Source organism: Patella vulgata, chromosome 2 (assembly GCF_932274485.2).
Source record: "Patella vulgata chromosome 2, xgPatVulg1.2, whole genome shotgun sequence".
In the NCBI taxonomy this organism is placed as follows: domain Eukaryota; kingdom Metazoa; phylum Mollusca; class Gastropoda; family Patellidae; genus Patella; species Patella vulgata.
The window spans coordinates 23,644,718-23,659,495 of NC_065880.2; the positions used below are offsets into that span (position 1 = coordinate 23,644,718).

General features: G+C 37.5%; 1 protein-coding gene across 1 annotated transcript in view; it reads right to left on the minus strand.

Moving 5' to 3' along the window:
* Positions 1-1,314: 1,314 nt before the first annotated feature.
* LOC126811127 (transmembrane protease serine 4) overlaps positions 1,315-14,778 on the minus strand; it is a 50,157-nt gene continuing 36,693 nt past the window's right edge. The window contains exons 9-12 of the mRNA XM_050536606.2: positions 13,774-13,907; positions 12,435-12,590; positions 11,437-11,594; positions 1,315-3,769 (exon numbers count right to left, since the gene is read on the minus strand). Coding sequence (XP_050392563.1) covers positions 3,608-3,769; positions 11,437-11,594; positions 12,435-12,590; positions 13,774-13,907 — 610 coding nt within the window. The 3' untranslated portion in view covers positions 1,315-3,607. The remainder of the gene's footprint in view (positions 3,770-11,436; positions 11,595-12,434; positions 12,591-13,773; positions 13,908-14,778) is intronic.

A 14,778-nucleotide genomic window follows, 5' to 3' on the forward strand; every position in this document is an offset into this window, starting at 1 on the left:
ACGGTTGATTAGGAGCATGCCACGACGGATTGCTGAATGTCTGAGGATTGGTGGAGTAATTACTCATTATTAAGACAAAAATCAAAAACGTCCATTTTCCCTGTTGACGGTGTATCTCTTTGCGAGTGAAATGGGGCCGTTAGATAAGCCGCCCATATGAACTGTTTATGTTCATATGTAGGCAATTGGCCTGTTATTAACATACACTGGTTACCTCTAATAAAAACAGCAGTGCATTTCCGCAGTTTTGTATTGTTTCTGAATATCCCCTACTTTTTTGAAGAGTATATAATCGTTTCGATTGACTTTAGATTGATAAACAGAGTTGGAGGTCTTGAGACGAACAAGTATATTTCAATGTTTTTTGATAAATTGAACAACTAAATCCATAATATTAAATGTTTTGTATGCTAAACGTTAGCATGGGACAAACAAATTCTAATGATTTTCTGATAATTACTTAATGAGTTGTTACTCTTAATCAGATTTTAGTGTATTATAAATGTTTCATTACAAAAGTAAAAATGTGCGACAACTCTTGTTGGCCGCCCGGACCATTTTGCTGCTGTGGGCGTATGTTTCGTTGCCTGGCAACCTATCTACCAGATTATGCTAACTCATTCCCATCAGAAATTGGGAGGTTGGAAGCCGAATGCTTCGCGTGTGCGCGCTGTGTCATAAGGTTTGTCATTGAGTCAAATGGAGTGGTTTCGATTCGCCGGCTGTACTTGACAAGGAGTGGGGTCGCCTGTCCAATCTTGTGGGTTTTCTCCGGGTCCTCCGGTTTCCTTCCACTGCTAAAGAACCCTAGGCGCGGGCGAATTATTGAAATAAAATTGAACAACATGTTAGTCCCGAAATGACCTAGTTTGTGTCGAGTAGACGTTAAACCTCTCTCTCTCTCTCTCTCTCTCTCTCTCTCTCTCTCTCTCCCCCATCACAAATTAAATCGATATCACCTTGTACCTTTGATGTCGAGGCTAATCGTGTGGTGGGGAAAATTGACTAAAAGGTTCTCACAAACACTACCATTGACGGGCTAACAAGGAAATAGTTGCCTAGTCCAACGGGTGATACAAAAAGCCAAGATCCACTCGTCTACAAATTGGCGTGGACGTAAACACATTTAATTGAAACGTTATATTCACTGAAGAGCAGGTGGAAACGGCGTGTTCCTGGGAAAATACCCCACGGACCCAGTGTACTTATAGTGCACTTTTCTTTAATTCCTTACATCAAATTTTACCAGACATGTTTTTAAAGTTGCTTTGGTCCACCCTTTTCTGGTTTAACTCATTTTATAAATGATTTAAATATTTAATTCTGAATAATATACATCTTGCTGTAACATTGTTCATGTCCTGTAGCACACAATGAACATTAAATTTAACATCATTATTATGTACATCAGTTAAAATATAAACATGTTAATTACTACAGATTCTTTACTAATTAAATTGTGAATGTTGATGTAATGAAAAATGACTAACATAATTCAACTAATGACAAGAAGACATAACATAATTATTACTGTTTGTTTAAATAAATGAGTGCGCGTTGAAATAATGTTAAAGGCCAGTTCACACTGCTGGTTTGAAACAATCCGTCGGGTCATTGGGCTCGATAAGGAGTCCCCTACAAATCATCATCGATTGAATAACGTACTTCGGCTTGTACATCACATATAGTTACGCAAAAATTGATTGCACCCGATAAAATTGGCGATGAAACATCGGGTTCGGCTCGATTTGTTCCACAATAAACAGGTGTGTGTGTTGGCATCCTTCGACCACGTTAATCGGCCGTTTGTGTAAGTAGCAACTCAATGTATGTGTCAAACCTATTAAGTTTATCTTTCAGTTCCCTTCGCGTGATTAGCTCACCCGACATTACCGGGTGGACTAATAATATAAACACATTTTAAAAATGAAAATCAGTTTGTGCTTAAAAGAATGAAATAGCAGTTATCCTAACTCTGACAATATCTAAAGAAAATAAGAACTTACAACAAACGATGTTTTTGTAACATTTAGGGCTCTATATCCGAATGTTAATAAGGGTTAATTCAACCCCAAAGTTGTCCTATGTGTAGTTCCAATCCGGGTTTATCTCTAAGCTCGAGCATCGTATAGAAAATACAGTTTATTTTTAAAAAGATTGGTACTTTAATGCACCATTAGGTAAAAGGTAGTAAACCCCCAGTGTAATTATCTTACAAAGTAATCAACTTAGAAAATGATTATGTCTGTGAACATTAAAACTTCATCCAAATTAAAATTCCAAAGTTCTGAGAACATATGTACTGAAACTAGTGCAGTGTTGTATTACCATGTATAATACATTCTTCGACTTTAGTATGGATATCGGTTTAATGTTAACGTGGTAGTAGGCTATCTACATTTCTCTTACTACATGTTAAAGACTTTAAGAATCATGTCCCGAATTCGAGGTGACATTATGAGGTTCCATGAAAATTAAATTTAGAGATGATAAGCCTCTTAAAGTTGCATGTTCTGCTGAGACCGCCGGGTGTTTTCGTTAAATATTTTTCAGTTTTCTGCTCAGATTGTATATCTTCTCTGGGGCTATGTTTCTAAGTGGGCCGAATTCAGGCATCATTTGTTATGCCTATGTCTAGTTGTGCAGTTCTCCTGCATTGTCTGTTATTTCATCAATGTATCTTAACTATTGTTTCGTATTCAGTTTACTTGTTTATGTTAAATGCACGATATCCATTATTTCGTATTCAGTTTATTAATGTTATTTTCACCATTATTTCGTATTCAGTTTATTAATGGTACGCATGCTGATCATTGTTTCGTATTCAGATTGATATTTAGATTCAGTGTTGGCACTTTGGGGATTCACTAATCTTGTAGAAATTATCTGTATCGATTGATGTGTTTGTTCTGTGTTTTGTTTGTTAGTCAGTTTTCCTACCGCACACAATTAACGACTCATTTATGTAATTCTAACCCAAACCCTTGCACTCTACACTTGCAATACAGGTAATGAGTAGTAGACAGATTCGGGTTTTCTTTCCAAAATTTATCTGTATAATTATTTTGTCATCTGTATTATTTAAGGTTAATTTTTCATCTAATCCAAAGTTAGACTACTTACAGCCCATATAATTTATTATCTGGGTACTGGCGAAGGAATTAAATTGTACATGAATTCTTCAAATATGAATATAATCATTCGAAACATAATGTGTGGAATCATTTCCTGCTAAGATTGTAATATGTCTCCTTCATTAATTTGAAACATAATGTATGGAACCATTTCCTGGTAAGATTGTAACATGGACCCTTCAATAATTTGAAACATAATGTTTGCAACTATTTCTTGATTAGATTATAACATGGATCCTTTAAATGTAATAATGATTTGAAACATAATGCTTGCAACTATTTCCTGATATCTTATGTTTTAAATAATAAATACACTCTTCTGAAATGAAGTTCATAAATTAGCCTATAATGAATGATTAAATAGGAGTGTTCCGTGATATGGAGGCAGTTCTTGATATTTAATGTCTTTATAGACATTAATCACCTTCAAATATTAATTATTAACCGATGATGAAAGTCCTAGAACACTTGTATTAATTATTGGCCATTTTGTCCTCAATCCAGTCTTTATAATGTGATATTCTGGTATAGATTCCTGGGAATGCATTATTCCCACACAGGTAACCAATAGAAACAATTCCAACCTGGTACCATCTGTCATCCTTTTCACAGAAAAATGGTCCCCCAGAATCACCCTGAAAAAATTTTAAAAAACAGTGAGGATTTTGATTTGTGACGAAAAATACTAGTTTATGCCTTAAAAATCTCCCAAACTAAAAGACTACAAGAAGACTCGACCACCAAAAAATAAGTAAGTCAAATGTGTTTCCATGGAAACGCTAACATCAAATTTGAGAAACTTCTCATTTAAAAGGCACAACTGATATAATCGGTTGATGTGTTTTTCATAAGTGAAATCTTGAACAGTTTGTAAGATATTCTCTGCAAACAAACCCTGGGCGGTTGAAAGGATGGAACTAAGCGAGGGTTAACAGAGGGTGTCCATTTTAGTATCCATGGCTCCGTGATAACAAGATTTGGGCTACTGATCCCATTCCTTTTTTCTTTTCTTTTTTTAAAAAAAAATTTTGGTGTCACACTGTCCCGAAATTGACACCAGATGGCCATACGAAGAATTTTGAATTTGCGCGAAGATGGCCCCGAACTTGGTCAAAAGCAATCAACAGCTGAAACAAGTGCGATGCCTTCAGGAGGTCACACGATGACTTCCAAACCACGCACGAAGGTAATACAGGTTACACGAAGGCCAGGAAGATGTTTTATCAGGCGTCACCAGATAGTCACACGATAAAGTAAATTCTGCTCAGATCGGAAAAACATCGAGCAATTCGTGAGGGCATCTAAAGCCATCGTATGACCCGCCAGTGAAGTTTTTCAGGTTTCGGCAGCAACTTCCTGAGCGCTGGGAAAATCTTTGGCATGTCAAAAAATTGCCGAAAGACCTTCGAATTGTTCATTTTCGTGTTGAATTCGTTTGCCCATTTTGCCCTTCATAAGGCCATCGCCAGGGCATTGCAAGGGCTTCACGTAGTCGTGTTGCCCCCCTCAGTCAATCGGGCAGATTCTTGTTTACTTCATGGTGTGTTCGTTTGGAGAACAAGCGGTTGCCATGCAAAATACACCCACATTTTGCAAGATATGGATAGAGGACAAGCTAAATAAGCGATTTTGGGCCATAATTCATGAAGTTACAATCCGATATGCGCGAATATCGAAAGGCAACAAGATTGTTTGGTTATAAACATACATTTCAGGTTTCATCAAAATCGTATAAAGATTGTGACACAAATTGTAGAAGGACGTTCAGACGGACAGGGGCGGCGACTACAATATACATGTAGGTCCACATAAACATGTGGGCGTATAAGAAAACCCAGTGGCACCGATGATCAGACGAAGTAAAGACGAAGACAACGCGATTTGACAAGATGCCCTCACGATGGTCTTATGAAGGACAAAATGGACACACGGATTCAAAACGAAAATGGACATTCGCAAGGTTTTGCCAGCGCTCAGTAAGTTGCTACCGGAGCCCGAGAAACTCCACAAGAGGTCATACGATAGCTTAAGATGCCCTCACGTTTGACCCGATGATTTTACGATCAGGGCCGAATTTGAGTATTTACTCTATCGTGTGTCCATCTGGTATCAATTTCGGGGCAGTGTGACGCCGGCTTAACGTGGGGTTTCGGAAAATATATCCTGGGAATGCCACTATGTTCAAATGTCGAAATCATATTAGAAATAAAACGAAATTTTATCACTGACAGGAATCAACGTTATCCTTCTGTTTTTGGATTCATCAATCGATAAGGTTTGTTCAACGACAAATGACATTTATATATTTGTTCAATAACTTATTTTATTAAAAAATTGGTCGACATTTTAGACATTAAATGTGTAATAAATATTGTTAATAAGATAAAACAGTGATTTTATTTAGCATTTCTAACTATAATTATACTGTTTGGCCTTTTACATCTTTTCCTGTCAACAGTTTTAAGATTAAATTAGACCTAAGTGTAGGATGCTTAAATATCAAATCTAAAATCGATATAATCTCCTTCAGAAATATGTATTTTAGTTGAAATAAGCTGAGGCCGTATATTTGAGAAAAGCTTAAAATTAAAACTGCAACTTCCTGACAAGTTTTATATTTCTCTCGTTTACAAATATTATATATAAATATTATAGTGCTTAAAAGGTCAATTTAAAATAGATGTAATGTCCCTCATAAATCTTTTGACATTTCAGCTCAGCGATTTTGGAGTAGTCGTTAGCTTTAAAACCAGTTCCAACTTTATCAATACGATAAAATGTTTGTGAAATGAAATGAAATGGGGTTTAACGTCCTACTGTTCTGCTCCTATACTGGGCTAATGAAGACGGGCATGCGCCATACAGTGTGCTATGAGGGAAATTTTGCCCGGGCAGCGGCACTATCGCCTACTCTTATATCGAATTCCAACTGCCAGGGGATCTTTTACGTGCATTCCAATGTATACACGGGACCTCGGTTTTTCGTCTCATCCGAAGGACTAGACAGCTGTCCTTGTCAGGCCCTCCGTTCTGCACAACTGACAAGGGGAAACCACGTCGGAAAATCCAGATGAACTTTCTCGGCCAATGCAGGGATCGAACACCCGACCTCCAGGCTAGCGATCCAGCGTCTTAACCACCTAGCCACCGTGGCTCCAAAATGTGTGTGCGCTTTGAGGAGAATTTTTTGTTTGGGGTTTAGCACTATATAAGAATCCTATTATGCATGATGATCCGGTTATATCATTGGCGGTACGATAAAGATCCCAAAAATTAGAAATCAAAAAAAGAGTAGGTTGTCTAATTGCCCCCCCCCCCCCACATACACACACCCATAGCACACTACATAGCCTATGCCAACCTTCATTAAAAATGAGGTTTAACGTTCACTCAATATAAACTAAACCATTTCCTTAACAAGACATGGTACATTTCTTTTTCAATAACTGGTTCTATAGCAGTTGGAGGAAAGCGGGGGACTTGGAGAAAGAAAACCCACGATGTTGGTTTGGCGACCACACACTTTGTCACGTACCAAAACAAACGCCAGGGCTGTCCTCTTAACTCTTTAATTCACCTATATTATATCAATGTCAATAATTATAACATTATTCCAAACAAACCGTAAATTATTGAGTCAATTGTTGAGTCCGGTACAGAATTAGTAACAATAATAACACAGAGCCGTAAATTCATTGACGTCAAAACATTTTACTACGTAATTTTAGCTAGAGGAAACATAAATGGATGATATTCGAATAGCATAAATGTCAAGAGAAAAAAGTCTTAAAGCAATTATGAAGAATAAATACAGAATGGAGCGATTTATGTATTATGCCCTTAAGTATAAAAGAGATTAACAAGTCATAGAGGTTATTAATTTGTACGACATTAGTTTATAAAAAAAATATTAGCTTTGTATCACACACTAATTGTTACGGACATAACCAGATTACTAGTATAATTCGTTGTTAAGCTTTGGGCTGTATAATGATTGATGTTTATAGGAAATTAAATATAAAAAAGCTCAGAATATCTATATTAAATGAAATAGGGTTTCCGGTTTAACATCCCACATTTCACTAACTGGGCTAATGAATATGGACATATGGTGCGAGGGAATTTTGTCGCCTACTTTTCATCAAATTTCAACTGTCAACGCGCTCTTTAGAACACAGGTTTTTCATTGAGTAAAGGGGAATGCTTTGAGTCCCTAACTCGTAAGTGACAAAGGAGTATTCATTGATTCAGGGATTTAGATTCTTAGCTTTTACGTGACATGGAGTAGGGTCGCCTCCATAACCTTAAGGGGTTTACAAGTTCCTCCCATGGCCCAAGGTACTTATACACAGTCCAACTAATGTTATGGTCCCGAAATGACCTAGTGTATTTTGAATGGACGTTAAACCCCATTTCTTCCACTTTCTCTAATGCTTAGGTTCCACTGGGGAAAAATCATCGTCGATGTGGAAGCAAACAAATTTTCTCCGATGGCTCGCGATGTTTTTGTCCAAAAAATCTGTGTAATCTCATGAGAAAAGGCGCTTATAATGCACCGGGTATGGTTCGGTGAACGTTCATTGATGCTTCGGCTGTGGTAACAAAGCTTCTGGAAATGAATAAGTTTATTACATTTAATATAACGCTCATTACTGCTATTGATTAGTTGATTGATAATTAGAAATGATAAGGCAAGCGACAACACATTATTTACTCCAAATAATTAATCAAAGCGGTATTTATTTAATATCTCGTTTCGTCTGTTAGAAAATAATTTATAGACCTTAAATGGAAATAAACAAAATAGCCAATAATTTTCTTTCCGAAGAGAATTTTATTGATAGCTGAATTCCGTTTACTGTCGCTTCTTCATACGGCATGCAAAGTAAAGAATGTACATTGGATATTATTGTTTAAAATTCTATTATCACTGTGGGTCGGAAAAATGAGAACGACCAACGAGACGAAACGCGACGATTCTCGAGTGGGGAAAATAATCTGCTATTGTTTAATTTCACCGCCTCCAAAATGCACGAAAGTGAACATAAGCATTTCATGTCAATGAAATTGAAATTTCTAATCTATTAAGGACTCATATTTTGATACTGTTACGGTACCTGAAAATAACAACTGACCTATTGTACACGCAAAATCTTATGATTACCCAATCAACAACCTTAATCTTCTGACCACTGGCACCAAGGTGCTAATTAATTGATGAGATTAACTGACTGAAGTTAGTCTCACCAAAGTTATAATATACAAACTTAGACTACTAATGTATAGATTGTTCTAAATTAGAACGCTATCATAGGAAATGCGAATATGCCGCATTTGTTGTGGATGTTTTGTTATGAAAAGAGTGCATTTACTACGAAAACCTAAAGAAGAAAATAACGAATGATTTAATTGCATGGTTGCTGTGTGATATTGTCTTAGAACATACCGACACCTTTAACTGGCTTTTTCTAAAAACTGCAGTGCATTCAATTCATTTGCAACTAACTGAGAGCTCTCGCGATCAACCTTTTCCATTCTCGAACGTTAAACAGTCACCCATGCCCGTTGAATTAATAAATTAAATTCTCATAATGCAATTATATCCACTGTAAATAGCATTTGTTTACATTTACAATGTATCTATACATTGGTATCGTAACCGTGACATACGAAAAACTCCATAGTATATATGGCTATAATAACTACTTTCATTTAAGGTGTATTGGATATGTAAAATGATAAATATTCGTTGTATCTTTCCAAAACCATATTTTTCGTATTCATGTCCCCGATAACCTCTAAAATGATATATTACACGATAGAGTATCAAGTATAAGAACTCCAATAATTGCCATTTTGGCGGCCATTTTGAAAAACAAGATGGAGGATACAGTCCGGTCGACCCCTGATGCCAGACGGTTACAAATATACGGCGAAATAAAAAAACAGAATTATCAATTTTGTCGCCATTTTGATAAAACAAAATTGTCGATAGAGAGAGAGAGAGAGAGAGAGAGAGAGAGAGAGAGAGAAATGGGGTTAAACGTCCACTCGACACAAACTAGGTCATTTCGGGGCTAACATATGGTTTAATTTTATTTCAATAATTCGCTTGCGCGTAGGGGTCTTTAGCAGTGGGAGGAAACCGGAGGACCCGGAGAAAACCCACAAGGTTGGACAGGCGACCCTACTCCTTGTCACGTACAACCGGGGATTCGAAACCACGCCAGTTGACTCAATGACAGGCTTTATGATATAGCACGCACGTGCTAAACATTCGGCCATCCACCCCCACTAAAATGGTCGATATTGTCGGATAAAATTTTACTACGACGATTATCATTTCGGTCGCCATTTTGAAAAACAAAATGGCGGGTATTATCGGATTGACCCTTATACTGCAATTTGTTTGATGTAGCACCCCTAAAAACCAATATAATGACATTAATAAACACATAACTTGTGAAAACTCGAAAATTTGTCATTTTGGCGTCCATTTTGAAAAAAAGATGGCGGAAATTGTCGGATCAATTTTTTACTACAATTTTCGTCTTCAGCACCCATGAAAACCTCTAGAAAACAATATTCAACGACAAAACAGCTGTTGGATTTTGTTTTGAAACATACCAAATCTTTGACTTTATTTTTCTCAAAACTTATTTTGAGCTCGGTCAATTGTTGCCCGATTTAAACAAACTATACATCAAATTGAAGCTATTGAGTTGTAGAATGTGTAAATAACAATAACTCAATTTTCAAAACTTATTGCGACTTATTATGCCATGACGGGTCACATGGCTCCGTACGATTAATAAAATAAATAATTTATTATGTACATACAGGTACTCATAACTATAAATAGAGTATACTAATAAATACTTAATTCGTGAAGGTCCCTTGAAAGATATAGGTTTTTAGTGATTTCTTAAAACTTTCTTGCCGGCAACACTGAAGGACCTGTCCGTAAATGTTTTTCGTAGAACGAATAATGACTGGCTGTTAAAAAATCGTGTCGAATATCGATTAGGATTGGGTTTAAGAAAATTATCAAGTACTGGGGAGCGAGATTGTTTAAGCACTTATATACTAGAAGCTGTAGTTTATATTCTGCACGAGCATGTATAGGCAAAATATGAAGTTCCTTCAGAGCATCTGTTGAACTTGCGTATTTTGACTGTCCGGGGATCATTTTTGCTGTGTGGTTTTGTATTCTTTGAAGAGGTAACAAGGTATGTTTTGGTATAGAGACTATTGCACTAGTCCAGATGAGAGAAACTCAAAGCATTAGTAAGTGTTAAACAAGTACCTATTTTCAAGGTAGCGGTTTACTTTCTTGATATTGAATAGTGATATTGCTGCAGTTCGTGATTTCATTGGGATATGTTTTTAGAGACTGAGATTTTCATCCATTGAGACAGCGAGAATCTTAACAAAGTTTGATCTTTGACAGGAACATCTTCAACTTTAATCTCTGTTGTACATTTTGGCATCTGTTACTACCAAAAACTATAAACTTTGTTTTATCAGCGTTCATTTTAAGCCGGTTGCTAAGCATCCAATGTTTAATGTGATCCATTGTGGAAGACAAAAGTGAGATCGTATCCATTTCCGACGAGATCTCGTCAGCTTTAAAACTACCGTAGATGTTATGATCACCGGCATATAGAACAAGATTAAGGCCATCATTAACAACGTACTCCAGAATATCATGTGAAGAAAATGGGACCGTTTATACTACCTTGATGAACAGAAAACTTTATATCGACTGGCGTTGAATTAGTTTGATTGCTGTTAACATTAAAGCTTCTACCAGAGAGGTAGAAAGCTACCAATTCTATAGCAACAAAAAAGGATAATAATTGATGTTCCATATTATATGTAAGATGTCTTTATATATTTTAAGTATTAATGTTTCTGGTGTCTCGCCTAAGTATCAGGGGACCTTCGAGAATATTTGAATCGGGGGGGGGGGGGAATATTTCGCGCTTCCCCGTGGATCTGGAAAGCCCTGGAGATGCCTCCGCGGCCTATTTCCCTGTTCCCGACGCCTCCCAAAGATCATCAATTTCCATCGGTAGTACAGTAGTACCCAAGCATTACAAAACGATTGATGTAAAATTGTTCAAAAGGATCTGTATCTCAATTTATTTTCACATACGGAAATACTAACTAATGTTCTTTCTAAATCCGCTGAATTTGTAATTAATGTCAAATGACTGTTTCTACGTTGTATACTTATCTCCAGGATGTAATATAGACTAGTTTAAACACTGTTAATTTAATCTTTTACTAATTAACTTACCCAACAGGCATCTCGACCACCTGTTTCAGAGGCCGCACAGAACACCGAGTCATCAATTCGTACATCCAATCCAGGCAGTGAATCATACTGCTCGCGACATTGTGTCGAGTTCACGATGGGTAAAATAGCTTTGAACGGAAGTTTAGTTCCTGGCGTTTCTGTTCAAAAATAAAATAAAGTTACAAATGGATCTAGTTATTGCCAATGTAGATAGCTATACTGCCCGTCTTCATTAGCCCAATCGGAGCTGAACAGTAGGACGTTAAACCCCATTTCATTTCATTTCAAACCCCATTTTATTTCATTAAAAAAATTGTCTAAACTACTGCCATGTTTGTCATTGACATATATTTTTTTTCTGGTAATTACGTTGTCGCTCCCCGGGCAAGGTAGGCTTGCTGTTTCCGGAAATGAAATGAAATGAAATGGAATTTAAGGTCCTTCTTTTTCTGTTGTTGTTCTTAGTCCGCTTCCACCGAAGGTGATATCACAGACAAGTCTTATTTTTGATTTTTATTTAGGGGTCTTTTCTGTGGGAAGAAACCGGAGTACCTGGAGTAAACCCACGAGGTTGAGAAGGCTCCCCTATCTCCAAGCCACATACGCTCACACCAGGTATCGAAAACACAGAGGTGACCGACCAGCTAGAGGTCGAGGTGCGGCACTCTATACCACTAGGCCATCCCAACCCCCTTCTTTTCTGCCCAATCAGGGCTAATGTAGACGGGCAAATGCCATACAGTGTGATATGAAATAAGTTTTGCCCAGACAACGGTGCTACCTCCTACTCTCCAACTCTGTCATGGGTTCTTTTACGTGCACACGGGGCAACCAGGTTTCGTATCATCCAAACAACTAGACGCCGTGTGCTCCGTAAAACCTAGTAATTGTTTGGTTTGGCAATATTTATCATTAAATTTGAGTACAATAATCACCGAACTCGACCTACAGATGGCCTCTGATTCCAAATTTATATACTATCAAAACGATTTACTCACCCATTGTATCCTGACCCCAACCGGCCACCGTACAACGTGAGCCTTCTGGAAAGTCCCCTTTTGTGTCTAAGCATACGACATTAACATAGTCTGACAAGGCAGCAGGTTGTTTAAGTTTGATCAGTGCTATATCATACAGAAGCGGGAATTCTTTAACTGTAACAAAATAAATACAAAGTCAACCATGTTTTCATCCATTAAAGTACATCAAGAAGTGTTTGCTAGAAGTAAAGCGTGGTCTGCCATAAGGTCGAGTCCTGTCACTTCGTATATTATGCAAATGGATGTAACGTTGATTTACTTTGCCAAATACAGCAGTCATTGGGGAAAGTTTTTCAAGTTTGAGAAATAAATGTTTAGGTCTACAGGTCTATTGTCATAATTTAAAAATTGTTCAGACTGCCAGAACAATATCTCAGTTTATGTGTTTGCATAATTTGAGGCTATCTGGCTGGACAATTTTTATATCAATTAATGATAAGAGTATGATTATTTTACCCGTTCGTTATAGACCAATATTCTCAGATAAAATAAACTCATGAGTTGACCTGTGACAATCACTATCATGATTGCAACTCATGTAGATTATATCTGATTACAGTGTATGTTGCCATCACTTTTCAACTGTCAAGGTTAGTATTCATATGTATATTCATATGCTAGGTTCCCACAATCATGATTCGCGCTACGATTGAAATCTTGGTTTTAATCGTGGATTAATCGTGCTGATCCTATCAGGTCTTAACATACATGTATGTCTTGAACGTATCGAAACGTATCCCAACGTATCTTCGTGGACTCAGTAGGATCAATCCCATCGTAACGCATCGCACGACAGTGGGAACCTAGACAGGGGTATCTGGATCACAAACATCTTTTCCGGAGGTCCATTGTGGTCAAGGGCGGACCGGGAAACCATGAAAATTTCGAAAACCAGAAGCCCGGAAATGCATTTTACCGTGATCTAAAGTGCGGTTCTAAAGTGCGCCTCATGGATCCAGATATAGTGTGTGTGGCGGGGGGGGGGGGGGGCGCCGGTTGCGCCGTGTGTGCCCCCACCCCCACTAGATCCGCCTTTGGTTGTGCAAATAAATGGCCTGGCAAGGAAAAAGGCGTAAGCAAAACTGCCACTGTCTCGTTATAAATTCTCTTACACTACAATTCGTGGGGTATACCCGTCTTCATTAACCCGATTATTGCAGGAAAGTAGGGTCTTAACTCGTTTTAATTCATTCGCTTACAGAGAGAGAAAGCTGGGTGATCGCGACTAAATAGAGGCCATTTACATACATCACCTTAATTTTCTTTTGAAAGCGAAAGGGCATATTGTGATACTTACATTGTGCCCGTTCGTGTTTTATGATTTTTTCAATTTCCAGGATCTGTTCTGTACCATCATTGGTTGTCTGGTCATTTTCACCTAAAGCTACTCGCCAATTATCAGTAACATCCAATCCTTCGTACACATCATTACTAAAACCAAAGCCAAAACTAACGTAAATTTAACAAAAAGCTATGGTAAGGTTAAAAAAAAAAGCTTTCCCACACCTATACGAGTGTAGGCCTACTATGACCCAGGAGCCGATTATAACTTCATCACCGCAATGATGGTATCAAAGTTCTTCAATCGATGCGCAATTGCCCAAGAAACACACAAGCACGACACGAGTTAAGTCCATCGTGTTTGAATTGGCGGGGCCTTAGATTTTGTTCGAAGAGCATCGCCCCCCAAGAAAAAGAACAACAAGAAAATGAGAAGCGTTTATGACCCAGTTCCTGTTCCATACAAACCGTGATTCGTTACTTTCAACAGTTTATGGTTTATGAATGGTTCATTAATATCTCTATTCTGTGACAGCATGTCTAATTTAATTGTACTGATTCTGCTGATTTCGTGTCTAGGTTGTTTTGTGTTGAATTTCAGTTATCATATATTGTCTATTATGATCGAACGTTTAGGATCAGGTTGATCAAAACTCTGTTGTATTAAGGATTTGTTAAACTCTAACCGATCGTTATCTTGCTAAAGTGTCGTTTGTTAACGGTCCGTTATATTTCTTTTAAAGGAAAGTCAATTTCAATATCCGTTAGCTAACAGACTGACTAGTGGGGGTCGAACCTGGGTCCTCCTGGTTAGTGAGAAAGCGCCAGACTCACTGAGCAACAGTGGCTTCCACAACACTGACCCATCAACAATCATTAATTTGAACAACCTCATAAGACAAGCCACAAATTACATAATTAATGGTCATGGTATAATCCGCAGCTCTTATAATAGCACATGTAAATAGCTGTATGAAATTCTGTCGTGAGAACATGATTTAATTTAAGACTGCATAAGGAA